At 49.6% G+C, this 26,507-nt stretch overlaps 1 protein-coding gene across 2 annotated transcripts; it reads right to left on the reverse strand.

Annotated features, from left to right (window-relative positions):
- MFN2 (mitofusin 2) lies at nt 1–26,434 on the reverse strand. 2 transcript variants are annotated; one of them, XM_039842193.1, is made up of 20 exons: nt 26,192–26,434; nt 24,835–24,976; nt 24,366–24,447; nt 19,977–20,155; nt 16,374–16,509; nt 13,656–13,818; nt 12,924–13,048; nt 12,133–12,241; nt 11,940–12,047; nt 10,719–10,872; nt 10,416–10,483; nt 10,159–10,280; nt 8,564–8,690; nt 8,056–8,160; nt 7,687–7,789; nt 7,005–7,225; nt 6,199–6,354; nt 4,415–4,611; nt 3,425–3,559; nt 1–2,117 (listed from the first exon to the last, which is right to left on the reverse strand). In XM_039842193.1, exons 4-20 carry the CDS (start codon nt 20,149–20,151, stop codon nt 2,048–2,050), a joined length of 2,274 nt encoding a protein of 757 aa, XP_039698127.1. In that variant the 5' UTR covers nt 20,152–20,155; nt 24,366–24,447; nt 24,835–24,976; nt 26,192–26,434; the 3' UTR covers nt 1–2,047. The 2 variants fall into 2 exon arrangements, with proteins under 2 accessions (XP_039698127.1, XP_039698126.1); XM_039842192.1 differs by lacking the exon at nt 24,366–24,447 and having other exon boundaries at nt 26,192–26,433.
- Nucleotides 26,435–26,507: the final 73 nt, after the last annotated feature.

Here is a 26,507-nt window from a genome sequence, read left to right on the forward strand (position 1 = left end):
AAGGGTTTCCAACTAGTTTTATTTTAGTTTCCAATATTATCGGCAATGATACAGGAGTAATTCAGGCAAATACATCACCTTAAATACATCAGAGAAAAAACTCGCTGTGTCAAGCGTGTCTTGCTCTCCAGCAAGTGAACATAAAAACAGAACAAAGTCAGCAGCATTAAATAAAAGTGTTTTCTGCCACAGCTCTTTCAGAAAGAGTCTCTCTCTCAGTGGTATACATTGCATCCTACTTATTGCATAAGCAGCTCAAAATTTCATTCATTGCCCAGGAGCTTCAATCAAAAAAATTCATGTTCAGTTATTCTAAATGATTTTTTCCCCTCAAAAGCACAAAATTCATTGGAATTGTGTGACACTGACTTCTCTGGCACACTGTGAGGTGACCACCTCCCAGGCCTGGTAAACTGCTCAGAAAGTCATCCAACTGCATGCCAGCCCTGGCAAAGTCCATCATTTTGTTCCACAAAACAGGGCAGACTGAGGGTTTGGAGAACCAGCAGGTACCGGGAGAGGATGCACCTACGCAGCCACCTGCTAGAGAGCTGAGGCCACCAACTCACATCCCCAAAGCCGGAGAGCGGTGGATTCAATAGAGCAGGATAAACCCCAGCTCTGAGCCCCGCCTTTCTGGGAGAGGTGCTGCTGGGATCTAGCATGTTCTCTGACTTGCACTGCAAAGGCTGCCACCCAAAAGCTGCACGCCCCAGTTAACACTGGAGACAGGAACCTTCCTCCACTTCAACCAGTAACGATCCCTCAAATCAACCACAGGAAACAGTTCTGAAAGTCAACAGGAGGCCACATGGGTATCAGTCAGAGGCTTTGGAGATTGGGGAAGGTGGGAGGTCGGGTCCTGGGGTTCCCACATTGTCTCTTGGCAAACTGCAGCATCGCTAGCACTACAGGCTTAGTCCAAAGGACTGGTGGCCAAGGGCAGCTTCAGCCAAGGTGGGGGTGGGGACATGTCTCTTAAGGGGCATAGCAAGGATGCAATCGAACTAGTGGGGTGTGTTCTCAGAGCTCCCGAGCCCCTCAGAGAGGTCACGTGCAGGGCACAGGTCTGCGTCAACTCCGCATTCTCCAGCCATCCTGAGTGGGGCCCACTCCTCAGCCTGCTGCCAAAGTCCCCTTCCTTCCTCATCTTTCCTTCTACTACATTCTTTAACAACCTGGACCGAGCCGTCCTTCACCAATAATAAAACCAAACTACACAAGCCAAGGACCGAAACTAGAACAAGGGCCACAATGAAGAGAAGGGAGGGACCTCCCTCGTCGTCATGGTAACAGCTGCCCCTCGGACAGCACAGGCATGGGACAGGGACACAACCCTTGCACGCCAGCTCCCCTCAGCTCTTCTCACTGCTCCAGTTGCCTCTGCAGCATCTTTCCTCTCTCTCGCGGCACAGGGCCCACCTCACCTATAACCCAAAGTGTCCGTACTGAGCCCCCAGACGTGTCTGAAAGGCTCTGCACGTGGGACAAAGCAGGAAAGCTGAAGGACCGGACACACAAGCCACAAGACCTTCTGGGATGGAACTACTGCTGATACAATCTGGGAAGAAAACCCAACCATCCCCGAAGGTGGCCCTTCTGGCAGGTGTGCTGGGGCACAAGGCACACGCACGTGCTCGGGTCCAGATTCGTGTTGGCCGCAGGGGAAGCTGCCTGCCTCGTACCCTGAGAGGCTTCTGGCAGGCATTCCGCAGTGCTAGGAGATCCAAGGCCTTATCGAGCACTCAAATGACTATCAAGTGAACCTGACAAAGCAAAGAGAAGACTTAACTCCTCGGTACCATGCTGTCCACAGTTGTCGTTAGGAAAAAAAAAAAGTCTCCTTCAGGGACACGAGCCAAAAATCTTCCTGCAGGAGGAGGGGGGAAAGTAACTAGTGTTGAAGGGCTCAAAACGGTACGAGACAGTGGGTGCTTTCATTCTCACAGCGGCAGCAACGGACGGGAGCTGCACGTGGCCCTGGCGGAGTCCCACGCGGCTGGCAGCACCGCCCCTTCTCCAGGCAGATCTGGCTCCAGGCTGCCCACTATCTGCTGGGCTGCAGGTACTGGTGCATGAACATGTTGAGTTCACTGTCCATCCAGCCCCCTTTATTCCTGCAGAGAAATGGTGATTTTTGTAGTAGTAATAACTGATAAAGTGAGGCCCAAAGAGGTGAAACCACTTCCTACAGGCCGACGAAAGGCAGGATTTTCTGACCATCGAGCCATGTCTGCTTTGCCCTGAGACCACCCTGAACTGGCAGGAACTCAGTTTTCCTGCCTGTCCCATTTCAGGTTCACTGTCCCAGTGGCTGACAAGCAGCAGACACCCTCCCACACACACCCTGAGAGTTCCTAGGGGAGGAGCAATGTCCCTAGAAAAATGTCTGCCTAGAGTGGTGGGCGGGAGGCGCGTCGCAGTGGGGAAGGGGAAGTCCATTTATCTGCTGAGGGGGCTGGAGCGGTGCCCTCTGATGCAGCTCCCCTGGGGTGCTGACGTCAGGAGCGGGGGCAGGAAGCACAGGGTCCCCACGTGCTGATGTTATCTCGGGCTGAGTGGGCCGAGAATTTTTGCAGAGTATTTTTACATTCGGCTCTGTGGCTGTGTCATGAAATCTGACTTCATTTTACAGATGAAAACAATGACACAGGAAAGAAAGCTCAGTGATTTGCCGAACACGAGTGCCTGGACCACAACCCAGGACTCCTGATCCTGACTCTTTAGACCAATACTCTCTCGAGCAAACTCTGACTTTCAACAGAGACTCTGTGCAAATCTGGGTTCCAATCTGGGCTTTGCCAGTTGCTTGTACCTCACTAGCTTCCCTGTGGATAAAAATGCTAACATGCCCCACTCCCTGGGCTCAAAGAAAAGTGGAGTAAGATATGTATGCTGGGTCTAACCCGACGCACAGCAGACAATAAAGGACAATCAACGTGCAGTGACAGAGGACACCCGGATTCTACTCATAGCTTGACCATTTGCGGTGAGATTCTGAACAAGTTATTTAACCTCTGTAGGCCCCAATTTTCCTTTTTATAATATGGAAATGATGATCAGCCCTGAAAGGATGTTGAAGGTTGAGTGGAACAGTTCATGTCAAGTGCCTAAGATGCTGCAGTTAAGGAAAAGGTGCCAGTGAGCTGTAACTTCACAGTCCCACGCTGTTTGTTTCTTCTGCAGCCACCGCGGCCCTAACTGTAAGAGCCCGGAGGGCAGTGACTGCATCTTACTTGGCCTCCAGCACCGGCACCGTATCTGGCACCCGGCAGGTGCTCAGCTGACTTTTAACACACGAGTGAGCTAAATCCCCACCAGAGAGGTTTGTGTCCACGCCCAAGACACAGACAAGCAGCGAAGCTCCCAATGTGCCTGCACCGCACACAAGCCAACCACCTCCCACCACCCAGGTCACGCTTACCTGAGCAACTTCGCTTTGCTCTGAAGTGAGTCAAGAACTTCAATTTTCTCATTCATAGCAGCAATTTCCTGCTCCAGGTTCTCCCGGGTGACATCGACTTGCTGGCACAAATGAGCAAAAGTCCCAGACAGTTCCCTGAGAAGAGAGTTAGGACCAACCAGGTTATGTGGCTGTTTTGCAGAACACTGCTGGGAGCTAAATCTGACCCACCATGAGCAAAGCAGCAGCTGGGCCCATCTGTCACCTGCTGGTGGCTCTGCCCCTCACCAGTCCTGGTTTGGCAGAATCTCCCCCACCCCCTACTGAGACCACTTACATCACGACCCCTGCACACACTTGGCATCACTTGTGTGTGAGAACCAGGCAGAGAGCGGCACGCTCAAGTTTGGGCACAAAGGACCAGAACACAGATCTTGGCTCTGCTGCTAATCAGCAGACAGGAGACAAGTGACTACTCTTAAATCTATTAAATCTCTATTTCTCTATTTTAAAAAAGCAGATGCCAAGGGGGAAAAAAGTCTACTTCTAAAGGGTTGGAGGAGAATACGAAAAATTAGGTGCAAAATGCCTAGCAAAGGGCCTGCGACACAGCAGCTAGCACGTCATCCCTGTCTACCAGCTCAAGGATCCATTCCCACCCAAGATATACCATGGAGAACGGGCTGCGACTTAGAACAACAAAGCTTCATCCACAATCCAAGCCCTTCAAAGCAACCTTTAAAAAGATCCTACAAGTAATGTCACTTGTCTACCCCATCCTCCTTCCTTGGGGGACCAGACAGCCACTTGGTGCCAATCAAGGACATAGGTGTCCCTGGAGAGATGGCTCTCCCCATTCCTGGCCTCAAGGTAGCAATGCATGGCTGAAGGTCAGGGTCAGAAAATGCTTAGGACCCAATGGTTCCGACACTGAGGTTAGAAGGAAACCCAGAGAGAAGTCTTGAACTGTGGGAGCCGGCGCTGGCCCCACAAAACTGATGGGACACTCACTGCTGGACTTGGTGGCTGCAGTTGGAGCCAGTGTAGCTGATGATGAGCTGAAGCTTCTCACTGGCATATTCTACAAACTGGCGTTTGAAGGCCCTCTCCTTGGCCTTGGTGGTCCAGGTCAGCCGCTCGTAGACATAAAGGAGGCCATAGAGCCCGAAGGAGAGGGCGATGAGGCGCCAGCCTACCGCCTTCCACACCTGCAGAGGCACAGCGGTCAGCGGCACAGCCCTCTGCCTCCCACCGCCCATCCTCTCGGCAAGTCCAGTCGCTGCCAGGAATTCTGCAACAGCCCCATTCGACGAGCCTTTGTATTTCGACTCGGAACACCTCTTTCAACATCTCTTCCAATCCCACTGAGGCCAGAAGGCAAGGACTGTCTGTAGTTTAAAAATGAGGAAAACTTGTCTACAGCCAGGCTACTCTGAACAAGCCCGATCCTGTCTGATCTCGGAAGCTAAGCAGAGTGTGAGGCCCAGTTCATGCCCGGATGAGAGAACCACCTAGAAGACCTTCGAGATTTTGTAGCGTCAAAAAATAAAAAAAAATAAAAGTGTATGGCCAGACAAGGTCCACTTGCAATCTGTGAGTCATGAGGTTGCCTGCATCTAAAAAAAAAAAAAAAGAGAGAAATTTAATGTTTCCACTAGTGTTTGTGCACGTTGCTTGTGACAAGTGGGAGATAGGGGTATCAGGGCCAGAAACACAGGTCCAGGCACAGACTTCCTCAAGATAAATGCACTGATGACACTGAGAAGGTGAATCCTATACACCGGTCCTCAGCAGACGGCTTCTTTTGGTCTGGTTTGTAATATTTTACTTCAAGGCAGTGTGGCTACATTCAAACAGCCCTGGACTTGGAGACAGAAATCGAGGTTCTAGTACTGCCTGCCATCGTGGCTATGTGACCTTGGATGAGTTTCTGTACATCTACTTCCTCACAAACCCAGCATAACAGTCTCCACGCAATTCATAAGGTTTAGGTAAAGTGAGATATTGTAAAAAGGTTACATAATCGTCAACTGTCAGCATTTCAGTCAGTGACCCTCTGCCACGTCACCTCTACGAAAGAACCTTCTGCAGGCAGCGAGAAAGAGGGGCCTCGGCTGTCTCTGTTGAGTCTCACAGGCTGAGAATGCAGGACCTGAAGGTCTGGTCACAGTTATAGTCTGTCAGCGCTCTATAAGTCAAACGTCCATGACAGAATTTGCCCACATCATCAAGAAAATTCAAGGTATAAATTATTCTGGCTGCAATCTATTTTAGGTCAGGACATGGGAAACACTCTAGTTATCAAGAAAGACAGTCTGTAATTTCAAGGCCTAGGGTAGAAAAGGCCATAAAACCAAAAGATGGAGAGACAAGGGTTCAAGGCCCCAGCCTGCCCTCTTTTGTCTGAAACCATTAAAAGTTTTACTCCTGGTTCACGTTCACCTCTCTAGAAGCCAAGTTTGTCAATTTCTCAGGTCACTTCCCTACTCAACATGTAGTATAGGCCCTACAGGGGAAAGCACATGGCTTTGGAGTCAAATGGGGCAAGAGCTCAAATCCTCTGTATGAATCTTTGCCAGCCAACTACAGACTTTCCTCACCTGGAAATGGTGCTATCTAAATGTCATGTTAGTTAAGCAAGATTTAAGTCAATAAATACGTCAAATGGCTAAGGCTGCAAATGCTGTGCGCATTGAGAAATGCTGGAGCGACATAGGGACGATCCCCAGAGCTGTGCCCCAGTCTCCACCCACCTGTCCTCCCCAACCCCCACCCAAGCTAGGCTTGTCACTGACCACTCCTCCAACAACGAGAATGCCCATGGAGGTCCTAGACGTCAGAGAGGCCAGGCCAGTGACCATGGAAACCATGAGTTCTTCTTGGGTGAGGGAGCCCTGAGGCAGGGGTGGCATGCTGGGGTTGGCTGGTGTCAGAGGGACAGGACGCTGAACCTGAGGAGATAAATGAGGAGAAGGGTAAGAAGAATGGGGCTCATTCAATGAAACCCTCAGTGACCCTCGAGGCTAAGGGGTCTGGATCAGGGACAGAGGTGGCTCTTCAATTTCCAAAAGAGAAAATGAGCTTCACAAGTTGCAGAGGATTTAAGTTTCATAATGACCTGCCAGCTCAAAGGTGGCCATCATGTGACAGCGGCCACCGTGGAATGCTTCAGCATAATTCCCCAAAGTGTGGGATATGTACCAGGAACAGTATGAGCAATAATTCAAGTAGTAAACAGCCAGGTGCTGTAAAATCTAAACGTTAAAACAGCGGCCTGTAGGTAGATGTTTTATAGGCCATCTACGTTTGGTAGTTACATGACACTTACTTCATAGCACTTACTTTAATGTAATTTAATAGTACTAACAGTTACTTTAATGTGTTACAAAAAAATACAGCTAGTGTTTATAATTTCACTAATGTTAGCGCTTAGGATAAAGCTAGGTTGATTTGTGGCAGAAACTTTGACCGTGGTATACAGTGGGTGGCACACGTGCCCCAGCTGTTGACCTCAGGGAATCCCTTCCAGAACAGTTCGTGTGTCTGGAGGCAGGGCGCAGACTAACCTCTGCGCTGCCCACAGGTGAGGGACTTTGCTTGCCTGGTCATTGTAGCCCATCAAGGCCCGGCGGCTATTCTTGGGGCCCAGGAACCTATTGACCAGCATGGTCCACCCGAGAGAAAAATGGAACTCAATGTCCTCCTGAAAGTCAGCACACAACTTGTCACAGTTCAGGTCGTAGCTAAGGGAGAAGCACTGCCGAGGGACGAGCACGTCCATCTGACTCCGCACAGATGCCGGAAGGAGGGGTTTCAAGCCGTCTGTCAGGAAGAGAAATGAGAAAGTCCATGAGCTCCACCACGTGCCACGCCAGTGCCAAGCCTCACAACAAGGCCAAGCCAGCTACGGCCAGGGACGCTGATGGCTCTGCCTCGAAACCAGACAAGTAGACTGTGGGGCAGGGAGTAGCCGCGGTCGAGGCAGCAGGCCAGCTCTCCCAGGTAAGCAGACCCAGGTTCCATCCCTGCTAACATTTATGGCTCATGTGGATTAAGGAGCAGGCCAAACTCTCAGCCTGTGACAGTCCTGTGGTAACACAGGACAGCTCCGGAGCCTAGGTGTGGAATGAACTCATGACGTATACCTAGAGCTTGAAGGTTATCAAGCTGACTCATTATAAGAGTCAAAGATAAGAAAAGGTCATTATTTCTGTAGCCTGGCCTCTGAAGCTGAGCTCTGAGCAGCCGAGAGCCCAGGTCCCAAGTTCCCCTGCGGCGCTGACCTATCATCTCCTGCTGCATGGTTTGCAGAGAGCTGGTGATGGCTGTGGAGCAGCGGTCGGACATATTTCGGCCCAGTCCTTCCTCTATATGGCGGTGCAGTTCCTGCAACCAAATATCAGAGCTGAGAGAAGCAGCACCCCTCATCAGGAGTCCCTTCTGGGAAGCCAAGGACAAGGAGACCTGAGGCTGGCCGGCCCATGCCCACCAGGTGACCATGGAAAGCTGAGTGAGGCCTGGGTCTCATCTTCCTGGCCGAGGGGCCCTGACACAGACCAGCAGGAGCTGAATCACTGCCTGTTGACGCCACTCAGTAGCCACAAAGAACAAAGGTGGGCCCCGCACAGAGCGCCTGCTGCTTAAGGACTCACGTTCTTGTAAACCTTGAGGACTACTGGAGAAGGGTGGAAGTCCATCTGGTACTCGTCCACCAGCACAGAGAGGCGCCTGATCTCCTCGGCCATCGCCGTCGACACCTACAGAAGGAAGCACGCTGCTGAGCATCACGGGAGAATGTGGTTCCAATCTGCAGCACTGGGACTGCGTCTCACAGATCCTGACACACTGTATGCCGCAAACAGCGGTTTCTTCCGCTCACACATAGCATTAAAGCTCTTGAGGTAGAAGGGACGTAAGAGACTGGCTGACCAAAGGCTCATCTAAGATCTGGAGAAGGGAGTCTAGAGGAAAGAAACTTGCCCAGGGTCACAAAACTGAACAGCGAACCCAGGGGAGACTCTGCATTCTTGCGTCAGGGCCCCGGTTTCCCCCTGGAAGGCTGAGAAGCCCCCTAAGATGAGGTCTGCTTTTTCATTTTGCCAGCACCCTGGGCTCTACTGAGTCCGAATCTCCCCAGAGCGCCTCCTCCCCGTCTCTCACCTGCCTTTCGACTTCTTCCGTAATCTGCTTAATTCGCAGTTTGTAATCTTGCGCCAAGAGCTCCAGCTGTTTATCGATAAATCTCAGCCTCTCTTGCCGTTCTTCACGCGTCTCTAGGCAGTAAACCCTGAGAGAAGGTGCCGCTCATAAGATCTAGGTCTCCGCCGGACTAAGCAGGGCAGCAAGAGGGGGTACTAGGCTTGTGGGGCCCCAGCTGTGATCCTGGCCATGGCGAGGCCAGGAGGCCTTGGCAGTTTCATGCACACACCCAGAGGTATGCTCCTCCCCTCCCAGGGATGAGGGAGAGATGGCGCACACCACTCACTCTTAGGTCTCCCGTTTGGAAGATGTGAGGGTGACCTCAGGGACGGTGGACTGCAGGGAGGGTGACTTCAGGGGTTTAGAACAAATTTTACCAATTAACATAAAAAAAATGCTCAACGTCACTAGTGATCAGGGGAAATGAAAGAGATCATACTCTCCACCAAGAAGCCTGGCAAAAGTGCCCGAGGGGTCAGCTATGCCAGGAACCCCGTGAAGAGGGCTTCCTTCTGTACATTGCGCACCATGGTGAAAGCGGCCCTGGTCTGTGAAGCTGCTGCTCCTGCAGTGGGGGCGGGGTCCCCACTCTACAAAGAAAGAGGTGGCCTCCTTCCCTGACCTCCTCCCTTCAGGACCTGGACTTCCGGGTGTCTGCGGCTCTTCTCCAGGAGAGTCAATGGGGTGGGTGTGTGTCCAGCCTCTAGTAACTCCCCCTTCTCCTTTCTTCGCCTTCCTTTCTATCGACTTCTTGACTGTCTCATCCAGAGATTGTTTTGGTTTCTGTTCCCTAACTACGAAAGGAGCTCAGAACCCCAACAATCCTCTCCTTTCACTACCTTTGTTTTGGGGTAGATGAAAGGGACTGAAACTGTGGGGGGAAGGTAGGAAGCACATCAACAGAGGAAACCACCAAGCTGAGGCGGGAAAAAAGGAAGCCTGGCAAAAATCACCAAGTGTCGAGCGCCGGTGAGAGCTGGGGAAATGGGAGTTCCAGCACGCGCTGCTGCGGGGACCATGGATGGGTTTAGATGTTTCAGAAAGCAACAAAGCACACTAGATAACACTGAAAATGCATGTACCCTAAAATGGGACAATCCCACCTCCAGGAATTAATCCCAGAAAGACTCGTACAAATGTGTGGGAGGAGACACGTGAACTGGTATCCGCTGCAGGAGGGTTTGCTATAGATAAAAAATGAAATCTGAAAATCAATGGGAAAATGAGGTCTGGTCACAACGGAATACTCGACTAGTTAATAGTCATAAACATGCATCAGCAAGGACGAGGGCAAGAACGACGCTGAGTGGAAAGAAGGGCCTGGTGCCGGAACACAGTGCGATGCCGTATCTGCACACGTAAAGTGCACACAAAGCAACACTGCATGTTCTTCAGGATTTATGTAAAAAGGATAGGACTACACACCAAACTCGTGACCATGGTTGTCTCTAAGGAGCAGGCAGAGTGACTCTGAACCCTGGGGCGTCGTCTCCAGGCAGGGAGTGAGACCACCTCCCAGCGCTGCCCCACACCTGTCCGAGATCCCAGGTTCTTACCGCTGCTCCTGAGCCGCGATGTGCAGAGAGTCCATGATGAGGCGGACTGCCTCTGCAATCTGCTTGGCCCGGACGGTGTGCTGCTCAAATTTGGTCTTTACCGCAGACTGGGAGATGCACTCCTTGAACAGGTAAGAGGTGGTTGCTGAGGGAGGCCACCAGCCAAGGACCGGGCTCTGGCTTTTACTAACAAGGGACATGGCCTGTGACAGGTGGGGAGGCCCAGAATCACCAGATACCAGAATCAAGGGACTTACCTCAAATCTCCTCTCAAAATTCTGAAACTCAAGCATCCTCACTTGAAAGCCTTCTGCAAGAGCGCCCCCTAGGAGAATTGCACAGCATTAGCTCAGAAATCACTCGGCCGCACAGGAAAATGGTGAAAACTCACAAAGCCAAGCCGACTGGACACTTGGCTAAACTCTGGCCACGAGGCAAAGAGCTCCTCACTCGAGGCTCTTCTCACCGTCTCAGTCTCAGAACTACTGTCTACCGGCTGACTTACGCGAGCCCAAACGTCTCAAACACCAGGGAAAGGAGGAAATTTGTTCCAGCGTTACCTCCTTCGGGCATGCCCTGGGCCTTCTGGATCCTGGCGTTAAGCGCCTCCTTGGCAGACACAAAGAAGATGCGGTCTCCAGCCTGGCCTCGATCCACCACGCCCAGCTCATCCACCAGGAAGCTGGTACAACGCTCCATGTGCTGCCGCCGCACCTGGAGCCCAAGCAGATGGGTGTATGTGACCAGGTGGAGCGGGTGGGCCGATGGGAGCCGACAGCCCCCAACTATCTCTTTTCCAAAAAACAGGCAATATAGTCACGCAGTTCAGGATTCAAAATGTACAAACACACACAGTGAACCATCTCTCACCACCTCTGTTCTCTAGATACCAAACTCCTCAGAACTAATACGGTCGTGAGAGTTTCTTGGGGTATGGCCTACCAAAGATATTTTACGCATATATAAGCATTAATGCTAAAACATGTCCCAAACTGCCTCTTGTTAGAGCCTACACAGTGTCACTTTGGTGCCCTAGAAAGAAAGGAACTGGAGGGTTGAGAAACCTAAAGCTGAGCTCTATGCTGACAAGCTGAGTCCTCCAGGACCTTGCTTAAGAAAGGGCTGGTACCACCACCCAATCCTGTCAAGTGCTGAAGTCTTAGGGTTCTACTGCTAGAATTTAAAAATGGTAATAGCCTCTTGTGGACACACCTGCCACATGCCAGGCACTTCTCTCAATGTTAAGAGAGTTCATCCTCGCTATAACTATGACATCCATCTCACCAGTGAAGAATTTACCAGAAGGATTAAGGAATTTAGCAAAGTCACACTGCTCAATGTTAGCCTGGCTGACTGCACACTTCATCATCTCACATTACCAATCTGTTACTCCTTTTTCTTTCATTTCATGCATGAACCAATTATTCTTCATTCCTCTTTTAAGCTGCTTAGATGTCTTCCTAAAGCTGAGCCTGTTCTATGATGACTGATTTTTTAAGAACTGAACTGAGCACTGGCCCCAAACAAGGGTGCAGCTCATGTCATGGGGATGCTTTTTGGACCCGGATGAAAACTTCTGGCGTGGAGGGATCCAGGAAAGTGAATGAAAGAAGTGAAGGGAGTGTATTTAAAGCTACAGAAGACCCCACAGCGACCCCAGGAAATCTTTGGTGATGAAATTCCTTCAGCAGTCAGAGCTAGAAGCCTGGCTGTGCACAAAGGCACCCTAGGTAGATACATGGGGTGATGGTCCCCAAACTGCTGAATAAAGAGGCACTGACCTCCTCCATGTACTCAGGCTCCGAGGCAGATGCATCCCAGCGGTTGTTCAAGATGAAGATGTTGGGGCGGGACAGGCGCTCGCTCACCTTGTGGAAGAATTGCTTTTCCTGGACGAGAGTAAAGACCTCAGTGGAGGAGGGGCAGAGCCAGCCGAGGCCCTGGGAGTGCAGGAGCAGGTGGAGGAGGGGTTACCGTCTGCATCAGCGTCGACTCCGAGTTGGCCACCAGCACGAACACATCAGCGTCCAGGCAAAATTTGTCAATCCAACTGTCCAGCTCTGTGGTGACATCAATACCAGGGCTAGAGGTGACAGGAGTAAACCAACATCAGGCACACAGACCATGGATCCTATTCTCCCTGCTTTGAGAGATCTGCGGCAGGCAGGCAAAGGAGGAGACAGCCACAGAGGAGAGAATTCATCCCTATTAGAGAGATTTTTACTTATCATTTCATAATATTCCAGATTATGTGAAAATGTATTTTCTGCCACATGCACCTACTGCTTTCATTAAAAAAACACAATGGTTTATAATTTTACTTAGGACAAACCATTAAGGTGAAGTTTTATATAATGTGAATCCAATAAGCACTACAGAACCATATTTCTTGGTATAATTGTAACCTGTCCACAAAGTAGGAGCAAAATAAAGTGCTCTTTCTGCGAAATAAAGCACAACACGGACCCCACCCTCACACACATACCAACATTAAGTTGAGGCTTTAACCACCCCTCCTATCCCTCTTTACAGACCATCACTGGGACATCTTCGGGGCACTGATGCCAATGAGTACAGCAACCAGAGCCTGGAGTAAATCCAAGAGGCAGGAAATCCATTATTTGGTGAAGGCAGCTTCACCAAAAGCAGTAACACATACACAGAGCAACCACAGGACCCAGGGGATGCTGGCCTGGATGATCCAGAAATGGAACACTCGGTGCCCTCTCTCTTTGGACCTCCTAAAGGGGCACTTTTCCTCTTACCTGTCCATCAGCACGAGGTCATCCTTCAGCAGTGGGCACTTGGAGTTGGGCCACATCACACTCACCAGGCTGCCGGCATGCAGCTGCTCGTCCTGGTGGAGGGCATGGGCCAGCTGGTTCACAGTCTGGGGAGGAGGGAAAGAAAGCTCAGGGCTGAGGACGAGTCACCAGCCAGAGTTCCTGTGCTGCCTGGCATGGCGCAGTGGCCTGAGACTGCTGCCCAATCTGCTACTCCTTTTCCTCCATTTAGCACATAAAAAATCAAGAGCTAGGAGTTGCCAATAACAACCAACTACTCTTCACTCTTCTTTTCTGTGAACCAAAATGAGCAACTGGCCCCAAACAAGAATGCGACTGGCTCTCAGAAAGGTATATATGCAGGCCCCAGCTGCTGTCAGAACCGCAGAGCAGATGCAGGCATCGTCTCCGGCAACAGCCCCAAAAAGAACAAGGCACGTACTCTCTTTACTGCAAAGAGAAGAGTCAGACGGCCTACCTGGCAGTACACAAGGGACTGAGCACTCCTGACTCCCGGTGCTCCGGGTTTTGAACCTCCTCCTCGACAGTTAGGCTGGAACAAGGCTTCCCACATCCGCCAACAGGCACTGCCCTCTCCCGAGAGGGGCCATTAGTCCTCCCACAACGGACACACTGGTGCCCAAGACTGAAAGGCCGGCCAGCACGCTGCACCCTGCATGGTCCCCACCACGGTCTCTGCCACAGCACCCTCACCTTGATGCTTCTCTTCTCCTCTGAGCCCTCCGTGAGGAGGAAGGCCTCGTGGCCATCTGTGCCCTCTACCCGCAGGAAGCAATTGGTGGTATGGCCGATCCCAGAGGGCAGAACTTTGTCCCAGAGCATGGCATTGATCACGGTGCTCTTCCCATTGCTTGTCCTATGAGGAAATGTCAGCTGTCAGTGACATCACCAAAATCTGCATTTAGGGCTTTCACAACCAAGTTACCAGCCTAGCAGTCCAAAGTCTTGTTCTTGACAGTGACACCAGTGCCCAGACAGGCAGACTGGGTGCTCTGAGTTTATGAAAATGGGTGGACAAACACCTCTGGCCTGGGCATGTGATGTGCTCCTGGTTCTCAGTATAAACCAACTTGCAAGGGGCTCACAGAGTGCAGTGCCCGTACGCTGACACTTAACCTGTCCTTAAATGGGCCTGCCACCAGCCGTAAGCCTCACAGCATCACTTACGGAAAGCCCCTGAAGGAGACTCACTCCTTCTACTTTAAACCACTGACACCCCCAGGGGTGTCATCCTCAGTCTAAGTGACCTCAACTGAATGACCCTTGTGTCCCTGGTTCCCAGAAAAGGCCTATTTTGCTGCTCTTCTCCCATCATGCTCCACCTTGTACATGAAGCCCCACTTCGTCCGTCTCAGCTGGTAACTGGCAACTACAGAGACAGTAGCACTTCTGCCTATTGTGCCCGCTTTCTCCATTCTGGTGCCTGAAAACAGCTCTATCCAGCAGACTCACTTGCTCTGGCCACTAGCTCAGCGGAGGTTAGGACCATACCTCTGAGGTGAAGATAAAGAAATGACAGCTCAGAAGAGCAGAGGGCCACATCTAAGGTCACCAGAGGCACAACTCCTCAGGCTACGACTGTGTGCCATACCCAACCTGTCTGGGTGCCTTTTTTCCCCACGAATGGGATTTTATTAAGATGTTGTGGTATATTTGGTCCTTGTCCCTAGTTCCCGGCACAGAGCTCCTAAAACCCTTGGAATTTCCTGAATGATGGGAATGTTTTGTCATTCACAAGGGGTCCCATTTGAGCAAACCTGTTTATGCTAATAAGGTGACTCACAGTGGGCTCCCTGGATAGTCTCAGGGTGGGCTGGGCACCAAAAAGATCAAGTGATTAGAGAGTGGGGGTCTTCGGCCCCACCCACTAACCTCTGGGAAGAGGAAGGAGAAGGCTGCAAATTAAGCCCCATAAAAACTTGACCAACGAGATCTGAGGAGTTTCAGGAGTGAAGAAGGCATCCACACGCCTGGAGAGGATGCATCCTATTCCCTGGGACAGGAGCTCCTGCACTCAGGACCTCTCCCAAGTTCGCCCCGTGCACCTCTGCACCTGACAGTTCATCTGTGTCCTGTATAGCAACGCCCTTTACAATGAACCGGTAAGCGAAAGTAAATGCCTCCCTGAGCTATGTGAGCCGCTCTAGCAAATTAATCAAACTTGAGGAGGGGGTCCTGGGAGCCTCCGATTTGTAGCCAGTTTGTCAGAAGCACAGGTTTCCATACGGCATCTAAAGTGGAGGCAGTGTTGTGGGACTGAGTCCTTTACCTTGGGATCGGACTCTATGCTCAGGTAGACAGTGTCAGAACTGAGTGGAATTTGCAGGACACCTGTCAGTGTCTGCTGAGAACTGGAGAACTGCTAAGTGGCATGAAAAACACTCCAGAGAGGCCTACAGAACCTCGAAGTGTAACAAGGAGATCTAATGGCTAAAACCGTAAAACTCTTAGAAGAAAAAAGGGGAATGCTTTACGACACTGGATTTGGCAATTTCTTGGATATGACACCAAGAAGTATAGGCAACGAAGGTCTAAATAGATAAACCGGGCTGTGTCAAAATTAAAAACTTCTGTTTTAAAGAACACAGTCATCAGAGTAAAAAGGCAATCCAAAAAATGAGAGAAAATATTTACGAATCGTGTTATCTCATAAGGGGTAAGTATCCAGAATATATAAAGAACTACAACTGAACAACAGAAAAACCAAACAATCCTATTTAAAAATGGGGAAAGGACTTAAAAAGACATCTCCAACCAGCACAAGATGCTCATCATCACTATCACTAGGGAAACAGGAAACGAAACTACAATGAGGCACCACCTCACGACCATCAGAATAGTTACAAAAAACAAGCGTTGAGAGGGTGTGGAGAAACTGGAACCCTGCACACTGCTGGTGGGGATATGGACTGGTGCAGTCACTGTGGAAAATATATTGGTTTCTCAAAAATTAAAAACAGAATTACCATATGATCCAGCAATTCCACTTCTAGGTATAGACCCAAAATAACTGAAAGTAGGGCCTCAAAAAGATGTTTGCACACCCATGTTCGGAGCAGCACTATTCACAATAACCAAAAAGTGGAGGCGACTCAAGTGTCCATCATGGATGAATGGATAAACAAGATGTAGTAGATACACACATTGGAATATTACTCAGCCTTAAAAAGGAAGGGGATTCTCACGCACGCTACTGAACCTTGAGGACATGATGCTAAGTGAAATAAGCCAATCACAAAAAGACAAATACTGTATAACTCCACTTATACGAGGTCCCTGGACTAAAAGTAAAAATTTAAAAAGAGGAGCACCTTGGGGTGCTCAGACTGTCCCCAATACCAAGTGCCTTCCTCCCCGCTTTTCTCATGCCCAGTCAAGAAGAAAGAAGATGCGAGAGCTTCGATGACTCACCGGCCAAAAAAGGCTACTTTCATGTGCCGCCGGGCCAGCACCTCACTGATGCCTCTTACTTTGGACAGGTAACCTTTGACGTCCAGAACCTGTTCTTCTGTTGTAACAGGGTCCAGTTCTGCATTCCTGTAGGTGTCTGGAGATGGAGATTGAAATAGGTCAATACCTGGTCTAAGGAGTTCCAGTCACAGGTCTGGAAGGGACAGAGTTCACCACCAAGGATCCCGTCAGTCCAGACTCTCAGCTGTGGGGCAGAAGTGCAGCAGTCAAGGACATGACTCTCAAAAGAGAAAGACAATCTGGGTTCCAGAATGCCAGTTCTCACCCCATTCTAGCTTTGTAACTTCAGGCAAATGAACCTTTCTGGGTCTTAGTTTCTTCACCCTTAAAATGGAGATAACGGTACCTACCTCATGTAACTACCGCAAAGATTAAATGAATTAAAACAAAAGTGCTAAAAATGGTGGCTGCTGCATGATGAATATGCAAATATTAACTGCCATCATTTACTTTATGTTTTTTACTTAACAAAATTCTCACTACATGCCAGGCGCTGATCACTTTTCAAACACGGTGTCATTTACCAGAGTTAGTAAATGGCGGAGCCAGGAAACGGACCAGGCAGTCTGGCTCCGGAGCCCCTGTGCATCTTCCTGCAGCCCTTTCTGACCTGGTCCTGCCTCCTACTCCAGCAGGTCTCTTGCCATCCTGCTGCCTCACATTCCACCTCTCCACATTCCCACAGTTGCCATGCTGCCTCATTACTCTGGGCTTTTTGCTCAATGCTGCCCTCGGCCCCTACTCTGGAGAATGAATGCTCAGCCTTGGGGTCCTCTGGCTCATTCCCACTTAGCCTCAGGTCCAGTGTAGACTGCATAGCACCAAGGAAGCCTTTTTGATCTCCCCCACCCCCAAACTTGATTCAGGTCCCCTTGGCTGTGTTCCCAAAAGCACCCTGTACTTCTCCCATCTCAATTTCAGCACTTAACTACCCAAACTGTAACTGTCTAGCTTATCTGTCTACATCATCTACCATGTGAGGGCCAAACTGTCTGATCCCAGTACCCAGCGCTCAGCAGGAGCACCAAGTTTTGCTAAGTGAAGACATTGGGATCACTGCATTGTTTTTTTTCCCAGTGCCCTTGATAGGCATACGGTTAACAAATTATGACAGATGGGAGCAACTGAGCAAGATCTTGCCCCTTTCCCATCTAGCACCTGCACGAGGAAGGTGCAGCAGCTGGCTGGAGGGTAGATAGGAATTTGGCCCCTCAGCACACTCTTGCTAAAATGGACTAAATGCTTCTATCCCTCCACGTGATGTACATGGTATGGTGACATACGGGGAGGTAGGGCCTTCGGGAGGTCATGATGGCGGAGTCTTCATGATTGGGATTAGTACATTTATAAAAGAGACCTGGGAGAGCTAGCCAGCCCCTTCCGCCATGTGGTTACATGTCAGGTTAGAGCAAAGACAGCAGTCTAGGCAGTCAGCCCTTACCAGACACCAAGCCCACTGATGCCTTGACCTTATTCCCAGCCTCCAGAACTGTGAGAAAGAAGTTTCTGTTGTTTACAAGCCACCAGTCTGTGGTACTTCTATTATAGCAGCCCAAACAGACTAAGACACTTATGAACCACTGGGCTGACAGGCCCCGCCCTGAGAACATTCCCACAGCAACCGGAGCACAACAAGTGACACTTCAGAGACTGCCCAGTGAGTTTCCTTTACAGCTGGTGCCATGACAGGAAGTGACTAAACCAACAAGGCCTCGCCATGTCCACGGTCACCCTGCCTCAGACCCATCAACATTCCTCCCTTAGATAAGCATGCGGGCCTCACCTTTGGAATGCACCTCAGAGAAAGCTGGCTCTCAAGTGCGTGGCTGGCTACATTTAAAAGAAACAGCCAGCAGGCCAACACAGTCTCAGTCCCGAGGCAGTAACTACCCCATGCCCCCCGTACCAGGGCGATCCCAAACACATCAACCCTCCAGCTCTTTCTCTTCCATCCCAATAGCAGAGGCCTCATACTTTCACAAAAAGAGAAATCAAAATACCCATTCCAGATGCCATCACATAAACACCTTCATTACGTACGTGTCTGTCTACAGCACTATCTGTGTAAGTGACTCAGAGGATTAGTGTGGGTTCAGAGAGGACAGTGGCCTGGTCTGCCCTGTCCCTGTAAGCCCAGTGCCAGGCACACCAGAGCTACTGCTAAATGAGTGAGTAATGAACTGGAATAATTTCAACCATCCATCTCATACCTTTAAAATCGGGGTTTTTAAATTTAACAAATATTTAGGGAATACCTTCTCTTCCACCAAGCACTGTGCTAAAGGCAGGGCACGGCCAGTCCTTTCTTAGCCTTAGTCTGTCCAGGCTGTTATAACAAAGTATGCAGACTGGGTGGTTTACACACAACAGAAACGTACTGCTCACAGCTCTGGTGGCTGGAAGTCTCGGATCGTGGTGCTAGCCTGGCTGGGTGAGGGCCCTCTTCCAGTTCGCAGATGTCTCGTTGTATCCTCAGCTGGTGGAAGGGGGCTAGAGTGCTTCATGGGGTCTCTTTTATAAGAACATAAATCTCATCCATGAGGGCGCCACCCTCATCACCTAATCACCTCTCAGAGGCCCCGCCCCCAACATCGGTACATTGGGCCTTAGGGTTCCACCATGTAAATTTGTGGGGACACAGATGTTCAGACCATAGTACTGGACATATTCCTCTCCTTTTAAGTAGCAGTATGACATGTAAACCAACCAGAAGCCAAGCCACTCTAGTGGAAAGCAGAGCAAGGAGAGGGGTGTGCCCCCAGAGCATTTCCGCTGTACTTCTAGGGTTCTGCAGACTAGAATTTGAAAACGCCTGGTCTCGCCTGAGCCTCTCGTTCATAAATGAGGAAACGAAGGGCAGATGAGACTCAGCTACTGGGTCTTTCCTGACGATCCCAGGACCTGGAGCCAGGGTGTGCCCTCTAGAGAGGGAGCCTGAGAAAGCCAGTGGCTGGAGCTAGCACTCAGACCGAGTAAGACCCAGGGGACCAGTCCTTCTGTGCTTATAGAGCAGGGACAACAGGTTGGGCTGAAATTAGTAACTAATGGAAAAGGTGCCAGTGATGCAAGTTTCCTATTCATAGTCCTGTCTAAAAATATCAGAGTGAGGACACCCTGGTCAGGAACAACCAACAGTCAGACAGGGCCCAGTATTAAAGCAGCCAGAACCAGGCCAAGGAAAACACCTGGGCTCTGAAGTCAGACTCATCTAAGTAAAATACCCCTGTGTCACTTACAAAGTATCGAAAACTCTTAAAACCTCAATTTGCTTGTCTTTTAGATGGGGGTAAGATTCACCTACCCCTCGAGATTAAAAGAAATGAAATGCACAGAATTCTTAAATGACAGGTCCCTTGTTTTCCTGGTGAATCTCCCTGGAGCCCAACTCCACATGATTCCAAGAGCAGAGCACTGCTGAAGGTAACAACCCATCTGAGTATGAGCTCCCCAAGAGCAGGGCTGTATCTGTGTACCCCCATATCCTGCCACGTAAATACCAAAAGTGACAGGAGTTGACCTGGCTCAGCAGGTTGCCTGACTCACCTTCGAGGAAGGTGGCGCTCTCTTGGATGTAGGCCCCCAGCTGCTCAAAAATGCCATTGATCTTCTTCTTGGCAGTGACAAAGTGCTTGAGTGGGGAAGCATTCACCTCAGCCATGTGTCTCTTATCTTTCTTGACTGTGACAATGGAGTTGCATCGAGAGAAGAACAGTGACATTGCGCTGCAAGAGAAGACAGTATAAGTGAACCCAGAAACACCAAGCTCAGGACATTCTGCTAGGGATATGGCAGGGTGCAGCGGGGGGAACTGGGACCAGCCTTCTGGTCCATCGAGAACAGGGGGCCCTCCAGGACTAGATCAGGGGCCATGAAATAAGAACCAGTATCTCAAGAGCAGGAGAAGACCTCTCAGGACACTTGGGCCAATCTCCTTGTCACAGCATAGACATTCAGACCCTGGAGCCAGGCAGGGTTCCAAGGTCAGGCCTAGCGCTGGAGGGCCTGTGACAGGCCCTCCCTTCCCCAGCTTGGAGAGGGGGAAGAATCACGAGGTAACACACAGAGAAGCCCTCCGTTGTGTCTGAGGCAGAAAAGCATAACAGAAATCTCATGTCCTATCGCCTGCCTGAGAAAAAGCGCTAAATATTAAAAACAGTGAAAAGCCAGGTGACACTCAAGATCAGTGACTCCCAACACCCTCCAATGGCCGCTCTGATGTCCAGGTCCCAAAGGCCCTAATTTCTAACAGGTTTTGGTTTCCAAATTTGTGTGCATGGGGGGATGATTCTCAAGTAGTCTACAATCTACTTAAAAATATTTATCGGTCTCTCTCATTATCAATGTACGCACTGCAGAAAATGTGGAAACTAAAGGTAAAAAAACAAAAAAAATCCATAAGCCCACTGTGAATAAAAAAGGGAATGTGTAATAACTGACAAGCTCAGTGACTGAGAGTAAGCTCACAGGACAATCTGATGATAAATTCCTAACTGGGCAGGTCAAGATGGGCAGTCACGCCTCAGACCTATAAATTCCTTAGTAAAAGGTTAATCTTTGCCTTAACCTTTTGTTCTCGGGCAACTATGTTAAGGTGCCTTTGAGATGCCAGAGTAACCCTTTCCCAGACCCTCAGCAGGCAGAATCAGCCTCTTGATGGTACATGATCTCGTCCATGTTCTATCTGCATTCACTATTCTGTATTCACCAATGTTAAAGCACGAATCTCTCCATTTTACTTTTTATCAGAAATTTCCCGGCTTTGTTTTCTCTGCCTCTTTAATCTACCATCACTGGATTTCACATAATCGCCCTCATGTTCCCTCTTGATTCCAAATGCATAGAAAACACTGCAGAACTGCCACTCTCCACAGCACGTTCTCAGGCAGCATGTTCTCAGTCTTACTTCCAGGCACGGCCTCAGTTTGGCTCAAATAAACTCTCACAAACTTGTAAAATTTTTCTATAAGTTTATAAGTTCTTGCGCTGACATCACCATCTCATGACAAGCAGTTAACATTGGCCATCACAGCCCGTTTCTGTGTGGGTAGGCCTCTTGTTCTCAGTCACACACACACTTTTGTACCCTATTTTTTTCACATAGCAAGAACATGTTAGGGGGCGTGAGACTTGACTCCAAAGTCCTTGAGATCTTTTGGTCAAAGTCAAAAGGGGCAGAGAGATACTGGAGAAGGTGACACCCAAATGTGGCTGAGAATCTCTGGTCCCAGAAGTGTACCACGCCTCGGAGAGATACCATGCGCAGAGCTACTTTCCCAGCAGAGCCCTCAGATCCTGGGAAGTCAAAGGAAAACGGCCCCTCCAAGAATGAGGTGCAGTGTGCCTGCGCCAAGCTCCACCCTCCCCAACGCCCAGCAAATTCCTGTCTGCCATTCCCTCTCAGGCAGCCCTAATCACAGCATCATCAGCTCTCCACCCCACCAAGCTCTCTCCATCTGGGAAAGGAGAAGGCGTGGCTCATGAGTAAGCATGTATGAGAAACTTTTAAAAGCGTGGCAAAGGGTATTGAACAAATTCCTGAGAAGCAGAAAGAACATCTAGAAAAAGTAAACTTTGCATAATAATTCAAAACTTGCTCTTAGAAACTAACCATCCCAAAGAGTGGACAGAAAGACAGAGAGACTCACAGGGAAATGAGAACCCACATGTTTTGCCTAGACACACAAATTATTTTGCAATGTTAATGATATCTGGGGAGATAAAAGAACGAAGTGACTATGCGTCCATTTCTACCTTCCTCCTCAGTAAAATGCCGTAACTGTGAGTGAAATTTTCTTACCAGGGAGGCCACATGTCAAGGACTTAAATAAGAAAGACAGCAGAGCTCTGAGAAGGGACACTGGCTCCTCCAAAGCAGAAGAATGCACTGAAATCAAGCTTACAATGGCCCAACACTCTTAGAGAAGCAGTGGATGCACGCAAGCAGGAGAGGAGAGCCACCAAAAGGAGAAAAGGGGTCTGAGATGGGGCATGATGTAGTTTTGTAGATGACAAGATTCTGGAAGGAGACAGAGCTGGGTTCAAAAAGTGCCTGTACTATTCCTGGGCTGTATAAGCTTGAGCAAGTTACTTAATGGCACAGCCTTGGTTTCCTCGTATGGACAACAAACATGATACCACATGGACCATGAGAAGACTGAGGATGACACAGTACAAACTCGAAGGTAGTTTTAGGTATTATAAAGCGACAACAAACTCCACCAGCGAGATCATAACACCCAGTCTCCACCAACACACCCACAAACTCCCCCACCCGCTGCCATAAGGATGGAGTAGACAGGTCTGCCCGGTCCCAAAAGTGACTTGCTTGAAAGCAGCAAATTTCCTTGAGATCGGCTGGGCTTTTAGAAGCAAGTGCTCTCAAGTTCTGGTCATTGTTTGCAAGCCCAAGGATATGAAACCAAAAGCGTTAGTGTTCAGTAAATGCAAGATTCGAAGGCATGCACGTGAGTTAAAGCTTAGTGGTTCAACATTACTGAGGCTTCCGCTTATCCAGGAGCTGACCTGCTCTCACTATTCCCCAACGTGCAGCTGCATGCCCCAAACCTCTCACGTGGAACCTCTCACGCAGAACCCCCAGTGCCTCCAACCTCTGTGATTTCTTTGGCTCTGTTAATTCCCAAGCTGAGATTTCATGATTGTGCTATACATGCTGCTTTCAGTCTGGAATTCTTTCCTTTTTCCCATTTGACTCCTACTGTCATTCTAGACCCAACTCTAGTGTCGCCCCCTCCATGAAGCTTTCCCTGATGTCTCCGTGGTGGACATACTACCTTACCAGACTTTGTGTTCTTTTTTTTTTTTTTACCGCCCTGTGTCGCCTTGTCTGGTCTATGAGCTTCTAGAAAGCCAGTCTCTGACAGAGAGCAGTGACCTATTTCCATTTCTACTTTCCTCCTCCACAAATGTGAGACATGGTTTGAGTTAGTAAATGCCTCTTAAGGGAAGAGTACCTTCTTACCCTTCCATCCCTGGAATAATCTACTTCTTTCTTGAAAAGCAGCTTTTGACTAAGCTTCTCTTTTAATATTTGGAGCTCGGTGAGTCAAGAATTGAACAAACCTTTTCAGATTCCAGGATTTAATCCTTCCAAAGAGCAAGCTGGAGGTGCTTGGTGCGTAAATGGACCAAAGTTGCAAAATACACGCACACAAGCCAAGATAAGGCCCTCACTATCTTGGGGCTTCGCCTGCTGGCTTCCTAGCCTTCCAGAGTGGTGGGAGGCAGCTGGGTTCCTGTCCTTCCTCTGGAAAACCCTGATAGTCCCTACTTTACCGCAAGGTTCACCGCAGGCATGTGGGGCGGGTCGCCCAGACATAGCTGGGCCAGAGTCCAGCTCCAATATCAGCAGTACACTAAGTGGCATGTTTTGAGCTGAGTGCTGCAACGTACTCTTGAAAGTCATGGTTGCAGACAGTTATAGCAGTATTTCCCAAAGTGTGGTCCATAGCCCTCCAGTACACCCAGTTTTACATGTAAAATCAATTTTTAAAACACTGTATGCTATAATCCCTTTCCATTTGGGCACAGTAAAGGCTTGGGGAAGCAAGGCCTGTTGCAAAGACACTAATTTCACTGAACTTAATGCAGCCTTTCATAAACTTCTCTGAAGAAACTCTTCTAAGTTTTTATAATCCTGAGGATCACATTTTGAGAAAAGCCTCATTCGTCCTGGTAGGCTCCCATTTCAACCCAAAAAAATTGCTGCGGACACAGTAATAATAGATATTAACCTCAGACCAGAACCAAACCCAATGCTAAACTGAAACCCCAAGGTAATGAAAAGCTTTGCATCAACCCAGGCTATTAGTTGAGGAGTATAAGGTGTCTTGGGTATAGGGAGAGCAGTAGCAAAATTCACTGCAAGGTGTTTGGATCCCAAGCACAGTCCCTGAATCCACACCACCTCCTTACCCGGGTTTATGCAGAGCAACTCCTAGCACGGAAAATAAAATGAATCCACGGATCGTCTGCTGGCACAACTGGAACAGAGAGGCTGAGAAATTGAAACAAAAGAGTATACAGGGTAAAGGGGACAGAGCAGACTCTTGGAAGAGCTGATAATGAGCCAATCTCTGCTGGGCAGAGAGCGGGAGGGTGGAGCCAGCAAAACAGAGAACAAACAAGGGAGACAGAGATGAATTCTTCAGGGAGCCCAGAGATCCCAGCCACTTTCTGAACTGTCAACCTTTAAGCAGGCTCTCTCCAGTGAAATCATCCATGGAAATAGGAAAGAGATAGTTTTTTTTAACACAGGTTGGAAAACTCCAGCTCTGTGCAAAGATGACCCCGTCCAAGAGACTTGCCGCTGGATGGTTAACAGAGCACACCCCTTTCCACTCAACCCAGATCCGGAGTGCCAGATGCCACAGCCACCACTTACTTTTTGGATGGTGAGAGATCTTCACAGGGTAGGCATCATGGACATTGCTGGAGGCAAAAAGATGAAAAGATTTTGAGTTCTCTCTTCTGTCCTGTCTCAGGTTGAGGTTGGCTACTGATTGTGCTGACTCCACCAATTCCAACTTTGGAAAGAAAAAGGAACATGTCAACACGCAGCCAAAAACAAACAAAAAAAATCGGTGTGCAAAACATGTCTAATCAAGTATAAAGCCAAACAAACTCATCCCTGAGGGAAGCTTACTCATTGAGGTTCAGACTGATATGGGAAGTGCCCTGGATAAAAACAGAACACAGGTGTGAGGCCAATCCTGGGTGTGCACAAACACGTGTTCAGTCACGTGCTGGTCAGTCATGTGCTGGTAAGAAAGAGGGGACCCGGTAAGGCAAATCCAGAGGGGTGAGAGGACGGAGCAGGCAAAGACTGGGTTTCAGAACTATGGAATTAAGGACTACAGATGGGAGGATAGGGATGAGGAAGAGAAGTGGAATTTACTGAAAGCCTATGCGTGCCAAATGCTGTAAAAGATCTTAATTCTCAATTCTATAGTGCAAAGAGAGGCTTGGGATACTTAAAAGATTTGTGGGCTAGTTACGGGGCAAAGCTGAGAACTGAGATATCACCTCCCTTTGACTCCACAGCTCACTTGTTTTCAATTATGTGGAGCAGCTTTACTCCAGCCTAAGAGGTGGGAAAAGCGATAAAGAGACCTTTCTGGGAGGAGGAAAAGAGAGAAGATAAGAGAAATTAAAGAAATAGGGCAATGAAGGACTACAAGAGAGGGGAGTAGGCAGTTTTAGCTTCATGCATTCAAACAGCTAATTATTTGGCATTTTATGTGCCTTCTCAGTGTGCACTAGGCGCTGGAGTTAGGGATGAGTCAAAAAAAAAAAAAAAAAAGGTTCCTGCTCTCAAGGAGCTTACCCTCCTGTTTGAAGTCAAAAAAAGTAAATAGACGACTGTACCAGAGTGTAATAAGTACCCAACGTGGCGGACGTCAGGGCAGGGCGCTACGGTGATGAACGTGGTCCCTTATCATGTACTGAGTAAATGCTGGCTAATATAAAGGACTGGATAAGGAATAGAGAAAGGGCAGGGGGTGAAATGTGGCCGTGAAGCCTGGGAAGGCGGGGGCGACGAGTCTCAGGGGTTCCCCAGCCCGAGTCCCGCCCTCTCCTCTCAGGAGGGCCTGGCGTCGCGGTCAGAGCTTGGGGACGCCTGCCGGCCTGGATTTAGAGCCCGGGGGGCCCAGCATTCCATCGTCCCACTCCGAGTTGCTCAGGATTCATCAGGCTGTGCCGGGCCGGTCCCCACCACCGCGGCTCGCTCGCCCTCTCACCTTCACCTTCCCGGCCTCGCGGCGGCCATGATAGCCCCAACGTCACCAGCGAGCGCCGCCCCGAAGAGAGGCGGGAGGAGGAGGGAGGATGACCGCGTCACCAACCGCCGCAGTTTTGCTGCTCTGGCCTGGGTGAGTCGATGGACTGCGAGCTCAGCTGGTTGGACCTACCACCCCTTATGGGTCAGGGTCCGCCTGCTGAACGCCTGGAGAGGCGTCTCAGCGCGCTCCTTCACCGCGCGGACGTCCCAGGCCGATGACGTAAGCACCTGCGCTTCCGCTGCATCCTGGGGGCTGTAGTTCAGCCGGGCGCCCG

Source organism: Pteropus medius, unplaced genomic scaffold (genome assembly GCF_902729225.1).
Source record: "Pteropus medius unplaced genomic scaffold, Ma_sr-lr_union100, whole genome shotgun sequence".
Classification (NCBI taxonomy): Eukaryota; Metazoa; Chordata; class Mammalia; order Chiroptera; family Pteropodidae; genus Pteropus; species Pteropus medius.